This window comes from Colletotrichum gloeosporioides, assembly GCF_011800055.1.
Source record: "Colletotrichum gloeosporioides strain Lc1 chromosome Unknown consensus_37, whole genome shotgun sequence".
Lineage (NCBI taxonomy): Eukaryota > Fungi > Ascomycota > Sordariomycetes > Glomerellales > Glomerellaceae > Colletotrichum > Colletotrichum gloeosporioides.
This window is the reverse complement of record NW_025544682.1, coordinates 294,595-309,954: the sequence shown is the minus strand read 5'-3', so window position 1 is coordinate 309,954 and position 15,360 is coordinate 294,595. Positions and strand designations below refer to the sequence as shown.

At 54.4% G+C, this 15,360-nt stretch overlaps 6 protein-coding genes across 6 annotated transcripts; 5 read left to right on the top strand and 1 right to left on the bottom strand.

Moving 5' to 3' along the window:
• Positions 1-384: 384 nt before the first annotated feature.
• On the bottom strand, positions 385-1,389 carry GCG54_00004395 (Histone chaperone asf1; the record flags this gene model as incomplete). Its single annotated transcript, XM_045404444.1, has 4 exons — positions 385-763; positions 820-1,128; positions 1,185-1,224; positions 1,281-1,389. 4 exons carry the CDS (start codon positions 1,387-1,389, stop codon positions 385-387), a joined length of 837 nt encoding a protein of 278 aa, XP_045265228.1.
• An 850-nt stretch (positions 1,390-2,239) lies between these two features.
• GCG54_00004394 (mRNA 3'-end-processing protein RNA14) lies at positions 2,240-5,489 on the top strand (the record flags this gene model as incomplete). Its single annotated transcript, XM_045404443.1, has 3 exons — positions 2,240-2,974; positions 3,022-4,468; positions 4,516-5,489. 3 exons carry the CDS (start codon positions 2,240-2,242, stop codon positions 5,487-5,489), a joined length of 3,156 nt encoding a protein of 1,051 aa, XP_045265227.1.
• Positions 5,490-7,990: 2,501 nt separating this feature from the next.
• On the top strand, positions 7,991-10,924 carry GCG54_00004393 (Protein argonaute; the record flags this gene model as incomplete). Its single annotated transcript, XM_045404442.1, has 1 exon — positions 7,991-10,924. One exon carries the CDS (start codon positions 7,991-7,993, stop codon positions 10,922-10,924), a length of 2,934 nt encoding a protein of 977 aa, XP_045265226.1.
• A 1,112-nt stretch (positions 10,925-12,036) lies between these two features.
• GCG54_00004392 (uncharacterized protein) lies at positions 12,037-12,723 on the top strand (the record flags this gene model as incomplete). The annotated part of the gene is made up of 1 exon (XM_045404441.1): positions 12,037-12,723. One exon carries the CDS (start codon positions 12,037-12,039, stop codon positions 12,721-12,723), a length of 687 nt encoding a protein of 228 aa, XP_045265225.1.
• A 557-nt stretch (positions 12,724-13,280) lies between these two features.
• Positions 13,281-14,009, top strand: GCG54_00004391 (uncharacterized protein; the record flags this gene model as incomplete). Its single annotated transcript, XM_045404440.1, has 1 exon — positions 13,281-14,009. The coding sequence occupies one exon, from the start codon at positions 13,281-13,283 to the stop codon at positions 14,007-14,009; it is 729 nt and encodes a 242-aa protein (XP_045265224.1).
• Positions 14,010-14,507: 498 nt separating this feature from the next.
• GCG54_00004390 (uncharacterized protein) lies at positions 14,508-15,281 on the top strand (the record flags this gene model as incomplete). The annotated part of the gene is made up of 1 exon (XM_045404439.1): positions 14,508-15,281. The coding sequence occupies one exon, from the start codon at positions 14,508-14,510 to the stop codon at positions 15,279-15,281; it is 774 nt and encodes a 257-aa protein (XP_045265223.1).
• Positions 15,282-15,360: the final 79 nt, after the last annotated feature.

The following is a 15,360-nucleotide window of genomic DNA, read 5'->3' as shown; positions in this document are numbered from 1 at the left end:
CATGTGGGTTTGCTTCGCCGCATGGCACTTGGCATGCATCCGGGGTAGCTGGAACATCGAACTGGCGCTCTTTCACCGAGCGACATTTCGGGCAAGATCACAGGCCATGACTCTGGAGGCGTCGTCACGGGGCAGGCGTCAATCAGCAAATCGCCAAGAACCAAAGCACCATGTGTACAGAAAATCTGTTCATTGCCAGTTCGTATCTAATTACTGGGTATCCCCCAAGCAGCCACATATACTGTAATGGCTCTGTCATCATCCAGGTCGTTGTCTTCGTCTAAACCGCCGTATTGTGCATCATCTAATGAATACCCTCCAAGGCCGGCGTAATAATCGGGGTATGAGCAAAAATTCAAGACACCAAGCACACCAAAAGATCATCTAGTGGGTCGCGGCGACGGCGGGCTTGGCAGGAGCAGGCTCGTCGGCCATGTCGACGTCCATGGCGCCATCATCGGCGGCGGCCTGGCCCTCGCCCTCCTCCTCCTCCAGCTCGTCCTCGCTCTCGCCCTCAATGTCGACGCTGCCGTCATCGGACATCTCATCCTCCTCGCCCTCGGCCTGGGCGGGCTCGCCGTTCTCGACACCGGCCATGGCAGCGTCGTCGCCGTCGGCCTTCTCGCCGTTGGCACCCGTCTCGAGGGCGACCTCAGCCTCTTCCTCCTCGCGCTCCTCGGCGCCGTACTCCTCATCATCGGCAGCAAGGTCGGCCTCAGGCTGCTCGGGAGGAAACTCGGCAGGGGCAGAAGCCTCGTTGTCCCTGTACACATGTCAGCTCCATCATGCATTATTTTTTCTTCCGCCCATAGAACATACCACTTGATGGCGAAGCGAGTCACACGGGGCTTCTCGGCGAGGATGTTGCGGCGGACGCGCTCGATGATGGGCTTGGAGGGAGGCTCCGCGTTCAGCTCCTCAGAGTCGTACTCGTTGTTGACATAGTAGCCAACACGGACGAACTCACGACCGTCGTAGGCACAGGTCAGGAGGACGACGGTAACGCCGATAACGTCGGCGTCGGGGATCTTGGAAGTGTTGGGGGCATCGGCCTCGAAGACGAACTTGTTGGTGCCGACGGGAATGGGGCCAACCAAAAGGCTGTCAAGCTCCTGATCGTACTGGTCGCTATTGCCTTTGGGTCAGAGAATGGCGGTGTATGTGAAAAATCCACTTTGACTAACCTGGTAGCCGAGCCAACGTAGGTGAGCTTCCACTCGAGGTCTGGTGAAAAATTGTCAGCGGGGGCATGTTAGGAGACGGAAGAATGCATCACATACCCTTCTCAAGCGACTCGAGGCACTCGAAGGTGATCTCGAACTCGTACTTGTCGGTGAACTTGGCGGGATTGTTCAGAATCTGAACGCCCAGAAGCGAGACGATAGACATCGTGGAATGGGGGTGACCTGTCGGTATGCGAGGGTGGGATGGAAAAGTAGATGCAAGAAGGTCTGCGCGACTTGAGCGAAGCAGGATATGAAGGAAAAAAAAAAGATGTAGTGCTGAACTGCAGCGGACAGGCGGTGGGGGAGAGGTGTTTTGGGAAGGATGGATTGTTGACGGCGGGCTGCAGAGATGGAAAGAGAAGGTATCGTTCGTCCCGGTCAATTGCGACGGGACAACGAACGAACGTGGGACGCGCCTGCGTTGACCGCGAATTTCGCGTAGAGTGGTATCCACCCTGGAAGCTAGCCGCTCTCGTCTAGCGCGAGCTGTCAGCCACCCTGAGGCGTCGAGACACGGGGCATCGCGCAAGCAACGAACCTCCTTTGTGGCACGCACCCAGCTGCCTTATCTTATCGCAGCTGCCATCGCATCCGATGTTTATCCAGGTGACCGCCTAACTGCGCTAGCCTGAGTTCGGTGCTTGCTCATCCATCAATCTTTCTCGTCGCCAACTCTCAGCCTTCCAAATTTGCGGCCCTCGTGCTTGTTGTCATTGCCATCTGCTCCGCCGTCGACCGCGGCCATCAGTGACTTTCCGAATCGCGCATCATCAGAGTCTTTACAGCTGCCTATTTCACTTTGATTGTCTTTGACCGACCCGCGAATCAATCTTTCTGCTCTGGAAGCTGCAGCGCATCTGCGCCTGCGATCCATCAGCTCACAGCCATCACGTCAACCTCTTCGTCCCAGTGCTTGCCTGCAAGAACTTTTGCGAACCGTCTCCATCGATCGACAGCATCGTTCAGATATCTGCCATATACCTTTGCGACGAACGCTGAGCTCCGCCGCCGCAATGGATTCCGAACTCCCAGAGAACGGCCAACACGTTGAGGGTGCGTCTTGGGGAGAAGAGGGATATGGAGGAGAAGAGATTCAGCATAGCGACCAACAAAGTCAAGATCCTGCCTTCTCACTTGATGCTGCGAATGGTGACCAAGAAGATGCTGGCGAATACGACCCCGAGTCGGTCAGCTACGACCCAGCCTCCGTTTCGATAACTCCAGTCCCACAGATCACAGAGTCCCAGAGCCCGACCGTTCCCACTCCGCCTGCATCCGCGAAACCAAAATCGGGCAAGCCCAAGACCAAGGGAGGATTCCTAGTGGGAGACTCCGATGATGAGGAGGAGGACGCGTCGACCCCGGCTTCGAGCACTGTTGCTGCGCCGGCTGCCGTCGCACAGAATCCTTCCCCCGTTCATGCGTCCGTACCAGCTCAGAATGCCCCTGCAGAACAGCTGCACGAGGCTGTCCCTGTGAGAGCCCCCAGTGCTGCGTCTGCTTCTGCTGTGGCTCCCGCCCCTGCCCCCGTTCCCGTCCCTACTCCTGTGCCGGCTGCTCAAGCTGCCCAGTCTGTCCAGACCAGAGACCCTAATGACACGATTGGTATCTTGGAGGACCGCGTGAAGGAGGATCCTCGTGGCGATATGGAGGCGTGGCTATCTCTGATCGCAGAGCACCGCCGCAATGACCAGCTGGACGAGCTCCGCGGTGTGTACGACCGGTTTGTGCAGGTGTTCCCTCAAGCAGTAAGTCGAACCTCCATGAAAGAGACTCTGGTACTAAAAAGTTCCAGGCCGAAATTTGGGCACAATGGGCCCAGCTTGAGCTAGACTCAAACCGATTCCAGACCGCAGAAGAGCTCTTCAACCGCTCCCTCGTCAATGCCCCCAATGTTCAACTGTGGACTGTCTACCTGAACTACATCCGCAGGCGGTACGACCTCAACAACGACCCGAATGGCGAAGCGCGCCGAATTCTCAGCATGTCGTACGAGTTCGTCGTTAGCTCTGTTGGCATCGACCGTGACGCCGGTCAGCTTTGGAAGGACTACATCCAGTTTATCAAGAGCGGGCCCGGCCAGGTTGGAGGCAGCGGTTGGCAAGACCAGCAGAAGATGGATCAGTTGCGGAAAGCCTACCATCGTGCTATCACGGTGCCCACTTCAGCTCTCACAGACTTATGGAAGGATTATGACCAGTTTGAGATGAGTCTCAACAAGACCACCGGTCGCCAGTTCATTCAGAAGCGCTCACCTGCGTACATGACTGCCAAGGCATCCAACTCGCAGCTTGACCGTCTTATTCCTAGACTTCAACGGAGTACTCTTCCTCGTCTCCCTCCGGCCCCTGGCTTCGACGGCGATCAGGAGTTTATGGAGCAGGTCGACCTCTGGAAGAAATGGATACAATGGGAGAAGGAAGACCCCTTGGTTCTCCAGGAAGAGGAGCCTGAAGCTTACACAGCCCGCGTGCTCTACTGCTACAAGCAAGCGTTGATGGCGCTTCGCTTCTGGCCGGAGATGTGGGTCGACGCAGCTGAGTGGTGTTTTGCCAATAACGTTGTCAAAGACGGCAAAGAGCTTGGGTTGTCTTTCCTGACCGATGGTATCACGGCGAACCCTGAGAGTGTCTTGCTGGCACTCAGACACGGCGACCGCGTCGAGATGACATATCCTGCGGGTGACGACGATGCGAGCAAGGCCGCTCGCGCAAAGGCTATTCGGGAGCCCTACAGCCAGGTTCTCGACAATCTCTATGCCATGTCGAAGAAGCTCAAGGAACGGGAAGAGCAGGCCATTCGCAGGATTGAGGAAGCTGCGGCTTTCGATCCCAACATCAAGGACTCTATTGAGCGCAACGACGATGATGTTGATGGTGAGGCCCCATCGGCTGAACTTGCCAAGGAAGAGCGCGTCAAGGCTGTGAAGCAGGGCTTCTCGGTGCAAACCGATATGCTGAAGCGTACCATCTCGTTCGTGTGGATTGCGCTTTGTCGGGCTGCGCGCCGAACCCAGGGCAAGGGAAGCGCCAGCCAAGGTCTCCGTCAAGTGTTCATCGAGGCAAGGAGCCGTGGCCAGCTGACCAGCGACGTCTACATTGCTGTTGCCAAGATGGAGGCACTCATCTACAACGATCCAGCTGGCGGCAAAATCTTCGATCGCGGTGCAAAGCTCTTCCCGGAGGATGCTAGCTTCATGCTTGAATATATCAAGTTCTTGCACTCCAAGGGGGATACGACAAGTAAGGACTCAATCAGCCTTGTGTAAATTCGTACTAACCCATGATAGATGCCCGCGTTGTCTTCGAGACCTGTGTCAACCGCCTGACGCAGAAGGAAGAGAAGAGGGACCAGGCGAAGGCGCTCTACTCTTACTTCCACAAGTATGAGTCGCAATTCGGCGAACTGTCTTCAATTGCCGAGCTGGAAAAGCGCATGTCCGAACTCTGGCCTGCCGACTCCAAGCTCGCCCACTTCGCCAGCCGCTTCTCTGTCGAGACCTTCGACCCTATCGCCTACCGCCTCATCATCTCGCCTGCTGTTCAGTTGCGACCCAGGATGCTCATCCCCGTCGTTGAGCAGCCCACATCCGTGCGCCAGACTCCCATGCCTGTGCCAATTCGACAGACTGCCAGTCCCGCTCCACAGTACATGGGCGTCACCAACTCACCCAAGCGCGCCTTCCCTGGCGATGACTATGAAGAACTCAACAGACCACGGAAGCTTGCTAGAGGAGAGTCGCCTCTGAAGGGTGCTGCCGGTCGTCGTCTCGACCAACAACGACGAAACCAAGGGGCACCGCTCTCCAGAGACATTACCTTTTTCCTTGGTATTCTCCCTCCTGCCCACGCCTACGCTCACTCGCCCGATGCCTACCGCCTTAACGTTCACAACCTCGTCGGTCTTATTCAGAATACCACGGTGCCCGACTACAACACTTGGAAATCTAACCCGGACCCCCGTTCCAGGCAAAACAACGGTATGCAACCCCCCTCTCATGGCCGCCAGGCCTCTGGTGACTATGCCGGATATGGTGTTGGCGGACGAAGCTCCCCTCAACGGACTCTCAGTCCGTTTGAAGGTTCCGGCCGTCGTCTGGCATCTGGTTACAGAAGTTCTCCCCTTCGACCTGGTTCCAGTGGCGGATCTTCTGAGCCCGCTGTACCGTTGGCAACTGCGCCTTACGACCCAAACCTGGCCTGGACCCAACCTCCCTCTGGCTATCAAGCACCTCCACAACCATACGGAAGATATCAGTATTGAACCATGGACTGACGATGAACGTAGGCAACAGTTTCCGCAGAGGTTGGGCTTAGTCGCCGGCGTTGGCATTTTGTTGTTGCACGACCCTCTTTCTGATGGCAAGAGCCTTTCGAATGGTCGCTACCGCCGTGATCTCAACGATCAACTGGTCTTCTGCTCGCGGCATAATGACTTGTCGCCGTCACGTACGTGGGCCCACGACGTCACCATTTTCTTTTTTCGATATCAGCTATGCGGGCCTTTCTCGCGATTCATGAAGGAACAACACCGCAAGTCGACAGAGTTGTTCTGTGTAATACAAAAGTTAGGGGACTGCATCGACGGGGCGTTCGGGGTGGTAGATATTCATTTGATATGCTCCCACGGGGGCATATTGTTAAACAGAAATTCGTCATTCGAGCGACATTACTCAACTCGATGGCTCATGACGACCCAAACTGGGATGACTGGTGGATAGGTAGCAGGAAAGCATCGGCTGGTTTCATGGTGAGCCAGCACCCCAATACAAAATCAATCTCCTCATGTTATCTTCCACCTTAGTTCCTTTGACCCTACCCTCCCTTCCCTTTTCTTTCATGCAGTGTTTCTGGAGCGCAGGCACCTTTGTACAGCTTGAAGGACGTCACGATAGTGCAGTCACAGTAGATCTTCTCTTCTGCTGTCTCACCCCTTTTACGCACACTCTGAAGAGCTCAACCAGCCCTCAGGCGGTGAGGAGCAAAGTCTCTGCAGCAAGGTGAAGTTCAGCAAAGACCACTCGGCTTGATGCCTCTCGACCTCTGGTGATCCCTACGAGTTGTCTTAGGGCATGGATGAAGGCTCAGCCCACAAACCCTGTTGAGTTGAGCAATATCTGCTCGGGTGTCCCCCCAAGTCTGCGTCAAGCTCACCTTCGCCCAGGAAGATTTTGATTTTGATTTTGATCTTGATGCCCAGGCCGAGACTCAGAGCCGAGGAAAAGCTCAGTCAGCCGTCTCATCAAGCTGAAGACAGTCTCAGTAGCCAAGTTGGTCCGGTATATACTGCCCTTGCCGTCCCTGGCGTTATTTCCGTCGCCGTTGCCTTCGGTATTTCTCTTGGTGCCATCATCCGGTGTCGTCCGTCGTCGTTCCTGTCATCCATTTTCGTCCGCTGTCGTCGATTTTCGTCCACGTCCGTCGACATCTTCCACCCTCAACCTCTCCATCCCCTTTCGGTTCATAACACCACAACTTCGACTTCACGACAGCACCTCACGAAAGCTTGCTCTTGCCGTCTCTCTGCCAAGGTGCCTTCCTCATCCAAAAGGTTTGTTACTGCCGTTCCTTCCTCACCCCGCCCCTCCTTCCCATCCATCGTCAACTGCTAGCGCGGTTTTGGCCCCTCGAGATATCTATATAATGCCACCTTTTTTCCCCAGAGCCTCCAACTTTTCTTCTCCACACACACACACATCAACAACAGCAACTCACACTTTCACATCCAGCTCAGCAGACCTTAGTCACAACAGTCAACCACTACAAGGTAAGTCAAGACATACCTCACCCACCTTCAGCACCATACCATCACTCTACCTCTGCCACATCCATCTCCGTACACACCTGCGGTTTGCTAACTTCATCACCAGCTTCGAAAATCAGCTTCTCTGAACTCTTCTAAGGTAAGCGCAAACAGTTTGCTATCCTGCCTACTGCCATCTCCAGATTGTCACTCCTTCCCTCCTTCATCTTGTGCTTCCTGCCTGTTGTGAGCAGCGGCCGTCCCAAAATCCCCTCCTCAAGCACTACAAAAAGGCGTCTTCTCCTCCACTTCAACCCAAACTTCTTCCTCCACACACAACAACTCAACAACTCACATTTCACTTTCGCATCCAGCTCAAACCCAAGCAACATCCATCCATTCACATCCAAGGTATGCCACATGGTCTATGACAAACATTTGTCCTGCATCTACATTGCAACGTAATTGCCATTGTCGTCGCCCCCGCCTTCCCTGCTGCCATCGTCACTGCTCTTACTGCATCTGCCACTGCTATAACCACTGTTCCTGCCCTTACCCGTGCTGCTTCTTGCCTCTTCTGAACGGAAGTCGCAAACATCACCTCCAAGCACTACAAAAAGGCCTCTTCTCTCCCACTTCAAAACAAACTTCTTCTTCTGCCCACACACAAACAGCCGCAACCGCAAACAACATCAACTGACAACTGCTTTCACAGCCTACAAACAACCTTCTCCAGACCACCGCAACAGCAACCCGCATTCAACCACCAACAACCGACAGCCAAGGTAAGCACCTCCAAACTCGCTACTTCCCGACACCGTCATCACACTTGCCTGGTCCTTCCGGATTACTACTTCCTTCCTTTTGTGGTCTCTTCAGGCTTCAGCTCTGTCTATTTAAATTCTCTTCTCTTATCCATCCTCCACTCAACTCAACCCATTTCACAACACAACGAGCCACTCAACACACAAAAAATCACTTCACACACCAACAACAATTCACGTACTAACTTCACCATCAAGATGTCTTCCGGCAGCCCCGCTCGTTCTCGCTCCGGCTCCCAGGCCGCCCAGCGTCCCAACCCCTTCGGCCCTTCGATGGGCTTCGACCCGGCCAAGCCTGAGGGCGGTCCTGAGAAGGACCACAAGAACACTCGAATCGACTTGCCTGCGGAGGCGTACACCGTCGGCGCGGATAGAAAAAACGCCGGCGAGACGCCTTTCGCCAAGCGCCCTGGATTCAACACGGCCGGCAAGCCTTGCAACCTTGAGGTCAACCAGTTCCGAGTCAAGTCCTGGAACGACAAAGCCACCATTCACCAGTACGATGTTATGATCTCGCCTACCCCGATGAAGTACAATGTCGTCTTCCAGAAGGTCTGGAAGCATCCCACGGTCCAAGCGATGCTCAAGAAGTACAAGTGCCTGTGGCTCTGCGACGGTCGCAAGCTCGCCTGGGCTCCTGTTGCCATCAACCGCGGTGAGGAGCGTCTCACCATCGACCTTGATGAGGGCCTTCCCCCTCCCAAGAGCGGCAAGCCCCGCCGTAAGGATGAGAACAAGTTCTTCTTCGTCATTCGTCAGACGAAGCAAATTCATCTGTCTGCCCTGGAGGCCTACCTCAACAACCGCATGGACTGGGACAACTCCGTCCTTGAGGCGATGAACTTCCTGGATCACCTGGTCCGGCAGTACCCCACGGAAAACCTCCTCTCCATCAAGCGCAACTTTTACAACGAGCATCGCAAGAAGGCCTTCGACCTTGGCAACTGCATCGAGCTTGTCAAGGGTGTGTACGCGTCCGTTCGCATGAACCAGTCCTTCAGCGGTAGCATTGGTCGAGGACTTGGACTGAATGTGGACGTCGCCAACACTGCCTTCTGGAAGGGCAACATGCAGTTGCACATGTTCGTCCGTTCCTTCCTCGAGACCTGCGACAAGAGATGGAAGAACCAGAGCCCCGATGACATTGCCAGGCTTCTTGCGCCCGTCCGCCAAAACAGCAAGAACGGCGCCGTCTTCGTCATGTCTGACGCTTTCAAGCACCTGCGCAAGCTGGCCAAGCTGCGTTTCACCCCTCGCCATCGGGGCAAGGAGGACTGGGCGAAGGTGTACGTAATCAAGGCCATCGCATTCGGGCAGGAATACGGCGAGAGAGGCGCCACCGCCAACAACATCAAGTTCACCAACAACGGCGAGGAAATGACGGTCGCAGAGTACTTCCAGAAGACCTACGGCTTCAAGCTTCAGTTCCCCAACTGGCCCCTCATCGAGACTCAGAAGGCCGGCTTCTTCCCCATGGAAGTCTGCATTATCAAGCCAATGCAGCGCTACCCCTACAAGTTGGGTCCTGACGAGACGGCTATGATGATCAAGGGCGCCGTCACGCGTCCCAACGTGCGCAAGGCGGACATCATGGAGGCGAAGGCCCAGTTGGCGTGGAAGGATGACCCCTACCTCAAGCAGTACGGTGTCGTCTTCGACGAGGCTATGGCGAAGACCCAAGGCTGCTTGCTTGAGCCCCCCAAAATCCAGTATGCGAACAACGTTGTCAGCCCCATGTTCGCCGGCCGCTGGGACCTTCGCGGCAAGAAGTTCTGGGTCGGCAACCGCCAGCCCCTGCAGTCCTGGGGTATTCTCATCCTTGAGGACTCCACCAGAAAGCCCGCTGCCGACCAGTTCGTCAAGATGTTCAAGCAGACCTACACTGGTCATGGAGGCAAGATTCTGAAGGACGCTGTTGTCATTGACAGCGAGTCTAGACAGGGTGACATGGCCTTGGCCTTGGCCAACGGCTACAAGGCGATCAAGAAGGCTACGGGCATGACGCCCCAGCTGATCTTCTGCGTCCTGCGCTTCAACAACGCTGGCTCCTACGAGCGCATCAAGAAGTCTGCGGACTGTCGCTTCGGCGTCCTCACCCAGTGCGTTCTTGCCCGCCACGTCGAGAAGAACCAAGGCCAGTACCACTCGAATGTCGCCATGAAGGTCAATGCCAAGCTGGGCGGTATTACCTGCCGTATCCCGAACCAGAAGCTTGGCCCGAACAGCAAGGCGCCTGCCTTCTTCGAAAGGGTGACGATGATGATTGGCGTCGACGTCTCCCACGCGACCCCCGGCATCGATGCCCCTTCCATGGCCACGATGACTATGTCCATGGACCAGGACGCCACCTTCTACGCCGCTGCAGTCGACACCAATGGCTACCGGGTTGAGATGCTCTCTCCCGTCAACACTCGCAACTTCCTGGCCCGCCTGATGCCTACCTGGCACAAGCGCATGGGTCACCCGGCTCCTCCCCCCCACATCATCTACTTCCGCGATGGTGTCTCTGAGGGCCAGTACGCCCAGGTTCTCGAATACGAGATCGGCACGCTGAAGGCCATCTTCAAGGAGAAATACCCCGGCGCGACCCTTCCCAGGTTCACCGTCATCGTGGCTACCAAGCGTCACCACGTCCGCTTCTTCCCCCAGCAGGGTGACAAGAACGGAAACCCTCTGCCCGGCACCCTTCTCGAGAAGGAGGTCTGCCACCCCTTCTGGTGGGACTTCTATCTCTGCTCGCACGTCGCCATCCAGGGCACGGCCCGCCCTGTCCACTACACTGTGCTTGTCGACGAGGCCAACATGAAGCCTAACGATCTGCAGAAGATGATCTACGGCCAATGCTACCAGTACGCTCGTAGCACCACCCCCGTCTCTCTGCACCCGGCCATCTACTATGCCGACCTGGCTGCCGGCCGCGCTCGTGCCCACGAGAACATTGCAACTTCCCAGGGCTTCCGCAGCGGACCCAAGGCGGCCGAGATGGTCGAGGAGTACGGCGCTCGTGGCCAGAGCATGTTCGACGGCGACAGACCTACCGAAGCTCTCCAGCTTCTGCCCCTCGGCGGCACCAGTGGTGATGCCGACCCCGCATCGACCGAGATGTTCAGGAACACCATGTGGTACATCTAAAGGCGACACAGGACGATGCGGAAAGATGATGGCAGGGAAGGCAGAGGAAGGGGAGACGACAGTAGAAAAGGCGATGGCACAAGAGATGATGGCACGAGAGATGATGGCACGAGAGATGATGGCACGAGAGATGATGGCACGAGAGAAGATGACAATGGCACGGTAGACGAGAAGATTCAGGACAGCAGAGATGATATCAGAGAGGAAACCGGACATTGAGGAGATTCACAGCAGAAAATGGTTAGCTAGTTCAGGTATTGAGCTGCTTGGGTGAGCAGGCACTAGATAACGAACTTGCGGTCATTTCTGAAATCAGCTGCATCTATGTGACTACGTGACGTGACAATCGCTTGCATGGAAGCCCACAAACAAAGTCAGACTTCTCGAGTTTGGAGTCATTTTAGGGCGACTTTTGATCAAGTCAGCGCGGGAGGCGCTGGGCTTGAGAGGAAAATGAGAAAGACAACATAGATGGCGAGAAGTTTTATCGGAAGAGTCTGAAAACGGGAGTCAAAGAGGTACCTCGATCAGGCTCACAACAGACACGGGAAGCACATTTCAAGGTTCCTCAGCTCCGTGTCATAAGTGGAGAAAGATGCCTGATCGGTGTTTACTCTGGGGTATCAACATGTAGACCCATAGTCCCTGGAGAGTAGCGAGATATTCAGGGAAAGGATTAGAGACTTCATGGGGAAAGTCTCGACTCGTCGTTGCCTTTACAAAAGTGTCAATTATCATCGGAGAAAGGAAGCTTCATAGTACAAAGGCCCCGTCAGCCCCCTTGTGTCTAACTCATGATCTTCCCATCGCAACATCCATGAAACCTTTTATCTATCCTACATCAATCAACTACACCTGAACAATCATTCAAGATGGCTGGTTCCAAGACATGCGAATCCAAAATCTGTGGAATCAATAACAAGAGTCCCGAATTAAAGACATGTGGTACTTCCAGAGACCATGATGGGAGGACGCACGATCACCACCAGTGCTTGGCAAGGCAGGAACGCTTGCTCGCCAAATTTCTTAGCGGTTGTATCATCTTCGCAGTGGTTTCAATCTTTTACATGGTTCTGTTTGTGGTGATTGCACCTGCAAATGAAGTTGGCAACATGTCGAAGAAGACGACTGCCAACAGGGCAGCCACGGAGACCATCACAGCAACCCAAACCTCCACGATAACCATCACGACTGGTATCACGGCAATCCTTCCCACGAAAACGAGAACGAGCACTGTTACTGTCACTGCCGCTGCAACCCCCGCCCCGTCGGCTCAGCCAGATGACACCCAGTACCCTTTGACGTCCCATGGAACGCAGTCCGACATCGACTGGCTCTCAAATACCATTTTCGCCCCAATCACCGCGCAGATCCTGACGCCACCCAAGAGAGTTGTAAACGGTTACTTCGATCACAACTACTGCGGAAGCTCCCTGCGTCCTTTCGACTTCACCAAGAGCAAGCCCATGAATCCTACGGAGCTGCAGCACAAGATCGGAACCAAGATGCTGCCGATAAGGGAGGGACGTTACGTCGGGGACAGACACTTCGATATTAACATCGACCTCAGAATTGGAGCGGAGAAGGCCAAGGAGCACAAGCAGAAGGTCTGCGGCATGCTTCGTAAGTCTGGGGGCGGATTCATCCTGCGCAAGATTGGAGGAAGGGAGGGCTACTCGTACCAAGCCATTCTTGACGACAACGCAATCGTGGAGATTGCAAAGATGGAGGAGGTTTCTGCGGTCTTCCACCACCAAGTCCCGCGGGACCATTTCCGTAGCAAGCAGCAGCCTTGGTGATATGAGGGAGATGGGTGTTGGTCATTGTGGCTCATTTTTCGGTACTTCAGAGATTTGCCTGAGTATTATGCAGATATCTCATGAGAAACTAGATTGGTACATTTGATGAAAATGAGAGTCGGCTACACTACTCGTAATCAATCCTGTGATGATGGAAGCCGTTTCGGTATCCAACCTTGCTCATCAGGAGCATGCCATCGGCGAAACGGTGCGAAAGGTTCAAGCGCACCAAGGTTGGCTATGCAAGGTACAAAAGTTGTCACTGCACTGACATTCTGACTTATAGACTACAACCATGCAGGCGCTCATATCTTAAAGACTAGGCATCTCAAGGTACCTTAAGTCCAAAATTTTCTTTAAAGTAGCTATCTGCACAGTCATTTCATGTCAATCGAACTTCCCCTCCAACATCACCGCATCACCATTAATCTTCCCCGGTCTTCATCCCTTCACATACACCAAGAACATCAACACCTACAATGACTCGCCAAGCTGTTCAATACCTGTTTACAGGTCGAAAGATTGGTGAGTTCGCGGTTCTATTTATTTGCTTCGGAATGTATCTGTATCACCTCAGTTACCTTGCGCTTCAAGCTCTCGCGCACCCAGGGCAAACTACTTGTGGAACTCACGTCGCTCACAACTATACCCACCATATCGTTCTCAACACGATTAACGAGAATGACTCCTCTGCGTCCTTCCACGAAGCATCAAAGACAACGGAACCCCCGGTCTCGTATGCCACGGAGACGCTGGCGGACGACATTGGAAGTATGCCGTTTTGGATGTGGTTCGGTGGCCCAGAACCACCTGATTGGTGTGGATCTCAACTGTCGCCATACACAATAGCATTTCAACCACGCGATTTCCGTAAACTTGAGGAACGACTCGGCGACAAGATGGAGACGTTTCAGGAACCAGGAATTATCATGAGAGGGCTCTTCCGCATTTTGCTCGACCCCGGCGTTTTCCCTTCTCCGCCATCTTCTATGACGGTCAGCGGAAGGCTTCCAGCAGAGGATTATGCAAAGACGGAATCTTCTTACACGAACATGGTGAGGACCTACGCGATGACGAAACGCAACATTATGGCTACACACATCACCGCAGTCTGTAATATCCTGAAGAGAGACAGCGCCCAAGGCGTCGTGAAGAACTTCGAGGCAGACACGCTCAGGACCATGAGTTATGTTGGTGCTTTTGATGAAGATACACTGGTGGCGATTTCAAGTTTGCCTGGGGTGGCCAAGATTGCCTATGTGCGTGCGGATGGGAAGCGACGATAGGTGGTGTTCTTAGCTCGGGTCGGTCGGTAAGAGTGTCATATTCAATCATGGTAAACTAAACAAGATATCCCGGTTAGCCGATGCCCTGGGTTCTTCTGGCCGCCCCTAGGGATCTAGACTTCGTGGGCCACTATCTACCGACACCAACACCGGAGTTTGAAGAAAAATAATCCTTCAAGCTTTCCAATAAAGACACGTTGCAATTCAGTGACTTTTCTTTGTGCTGTCGAATTCCAATAGCACCAACTTTTATCGTTGTATTGCCAAAGGTGGTGTTTTTCTTTGTTCATCGGGGAGACCTGGGCTAGTCGTACCTAAGATAATGCTTTCCCAGCCACGTTTCCAGCTGGGCTTCCGCTGGTGCCGCTGGCTAGCGGCGTCAGAATTTTGAGAAAGGGTTCTCCTGATGGAACTGGAAGATGTCTATCCCCTTTTAAAGGGGTGATGAGCAGACCCTGCCCCCAAATCCTGGGACCCGCGCCCATCGACAACATCAAGATGACACGCAAGACACCACAACCGTATCAGGGGACGGCACCAGGAAAGGAGACATACACCTGGAGCCCTCAGATAACTCAAGATGCAAAACTCACAGGCCGAAACCATTTCCGAACGCTCATCGTCCTATGCGCGTTGGCATCCTGCTTGATCGGCAGTCAGCTGCTCAGCTTTACAAGGTGCGCCGGAAACTGCATTCTCGAACACGCAAACCCCATCATCTCCTCTACGCCGGTCGAGACAGCAGCACCGTTCGAGAAAGCCGACAACCCCTTGAAGTGGTACATTGCCATTGGCTTCGGCCAAAACCGCTGCGTGGGCTCCATCTCTCCTTTCGCATCGCCTCAGACGAATCGGTCAGACCCCGCCGAGCTTCTTCAGCGCATCGGGGACAAATTCAAGCCTCGCGGTGACGGAATAACCACGTTTGACAAACACTACACCATCTCACTCAAGTTGTCGGAGGCGGAGGTGCAGAACCACCTCGATACGGTGTGTACCTTGCTCAAGGTACCTGGAGCCCGTGGGTTCATCAGCTACTGGCCAGGAGAGGGTGGAAGCCTCAAGTACTCGAACTACGTCGGTGCTTTTGACGACGACACGCTGGTGATGATCTCCAAGCTGTCCGGGGTCCTCGAGATTCTTCCAACTTTGGCTTCGGCCGACAGGGAGAGCTGGGTGAAGGAGATTGGGGCTGATGTGGAGGAGGGCAATGACCTAGGTCAGGCCATTAGAGAGAAGTTCGGGCATGCTGCAGCGTGGTTGCGGTCTTGAGAGACGAGACTTTTAGCCCTGTATTTGGCGCTCATGAACTTCATCACTTTTTTGTATTCATTTTGTAGACTCAATGTGT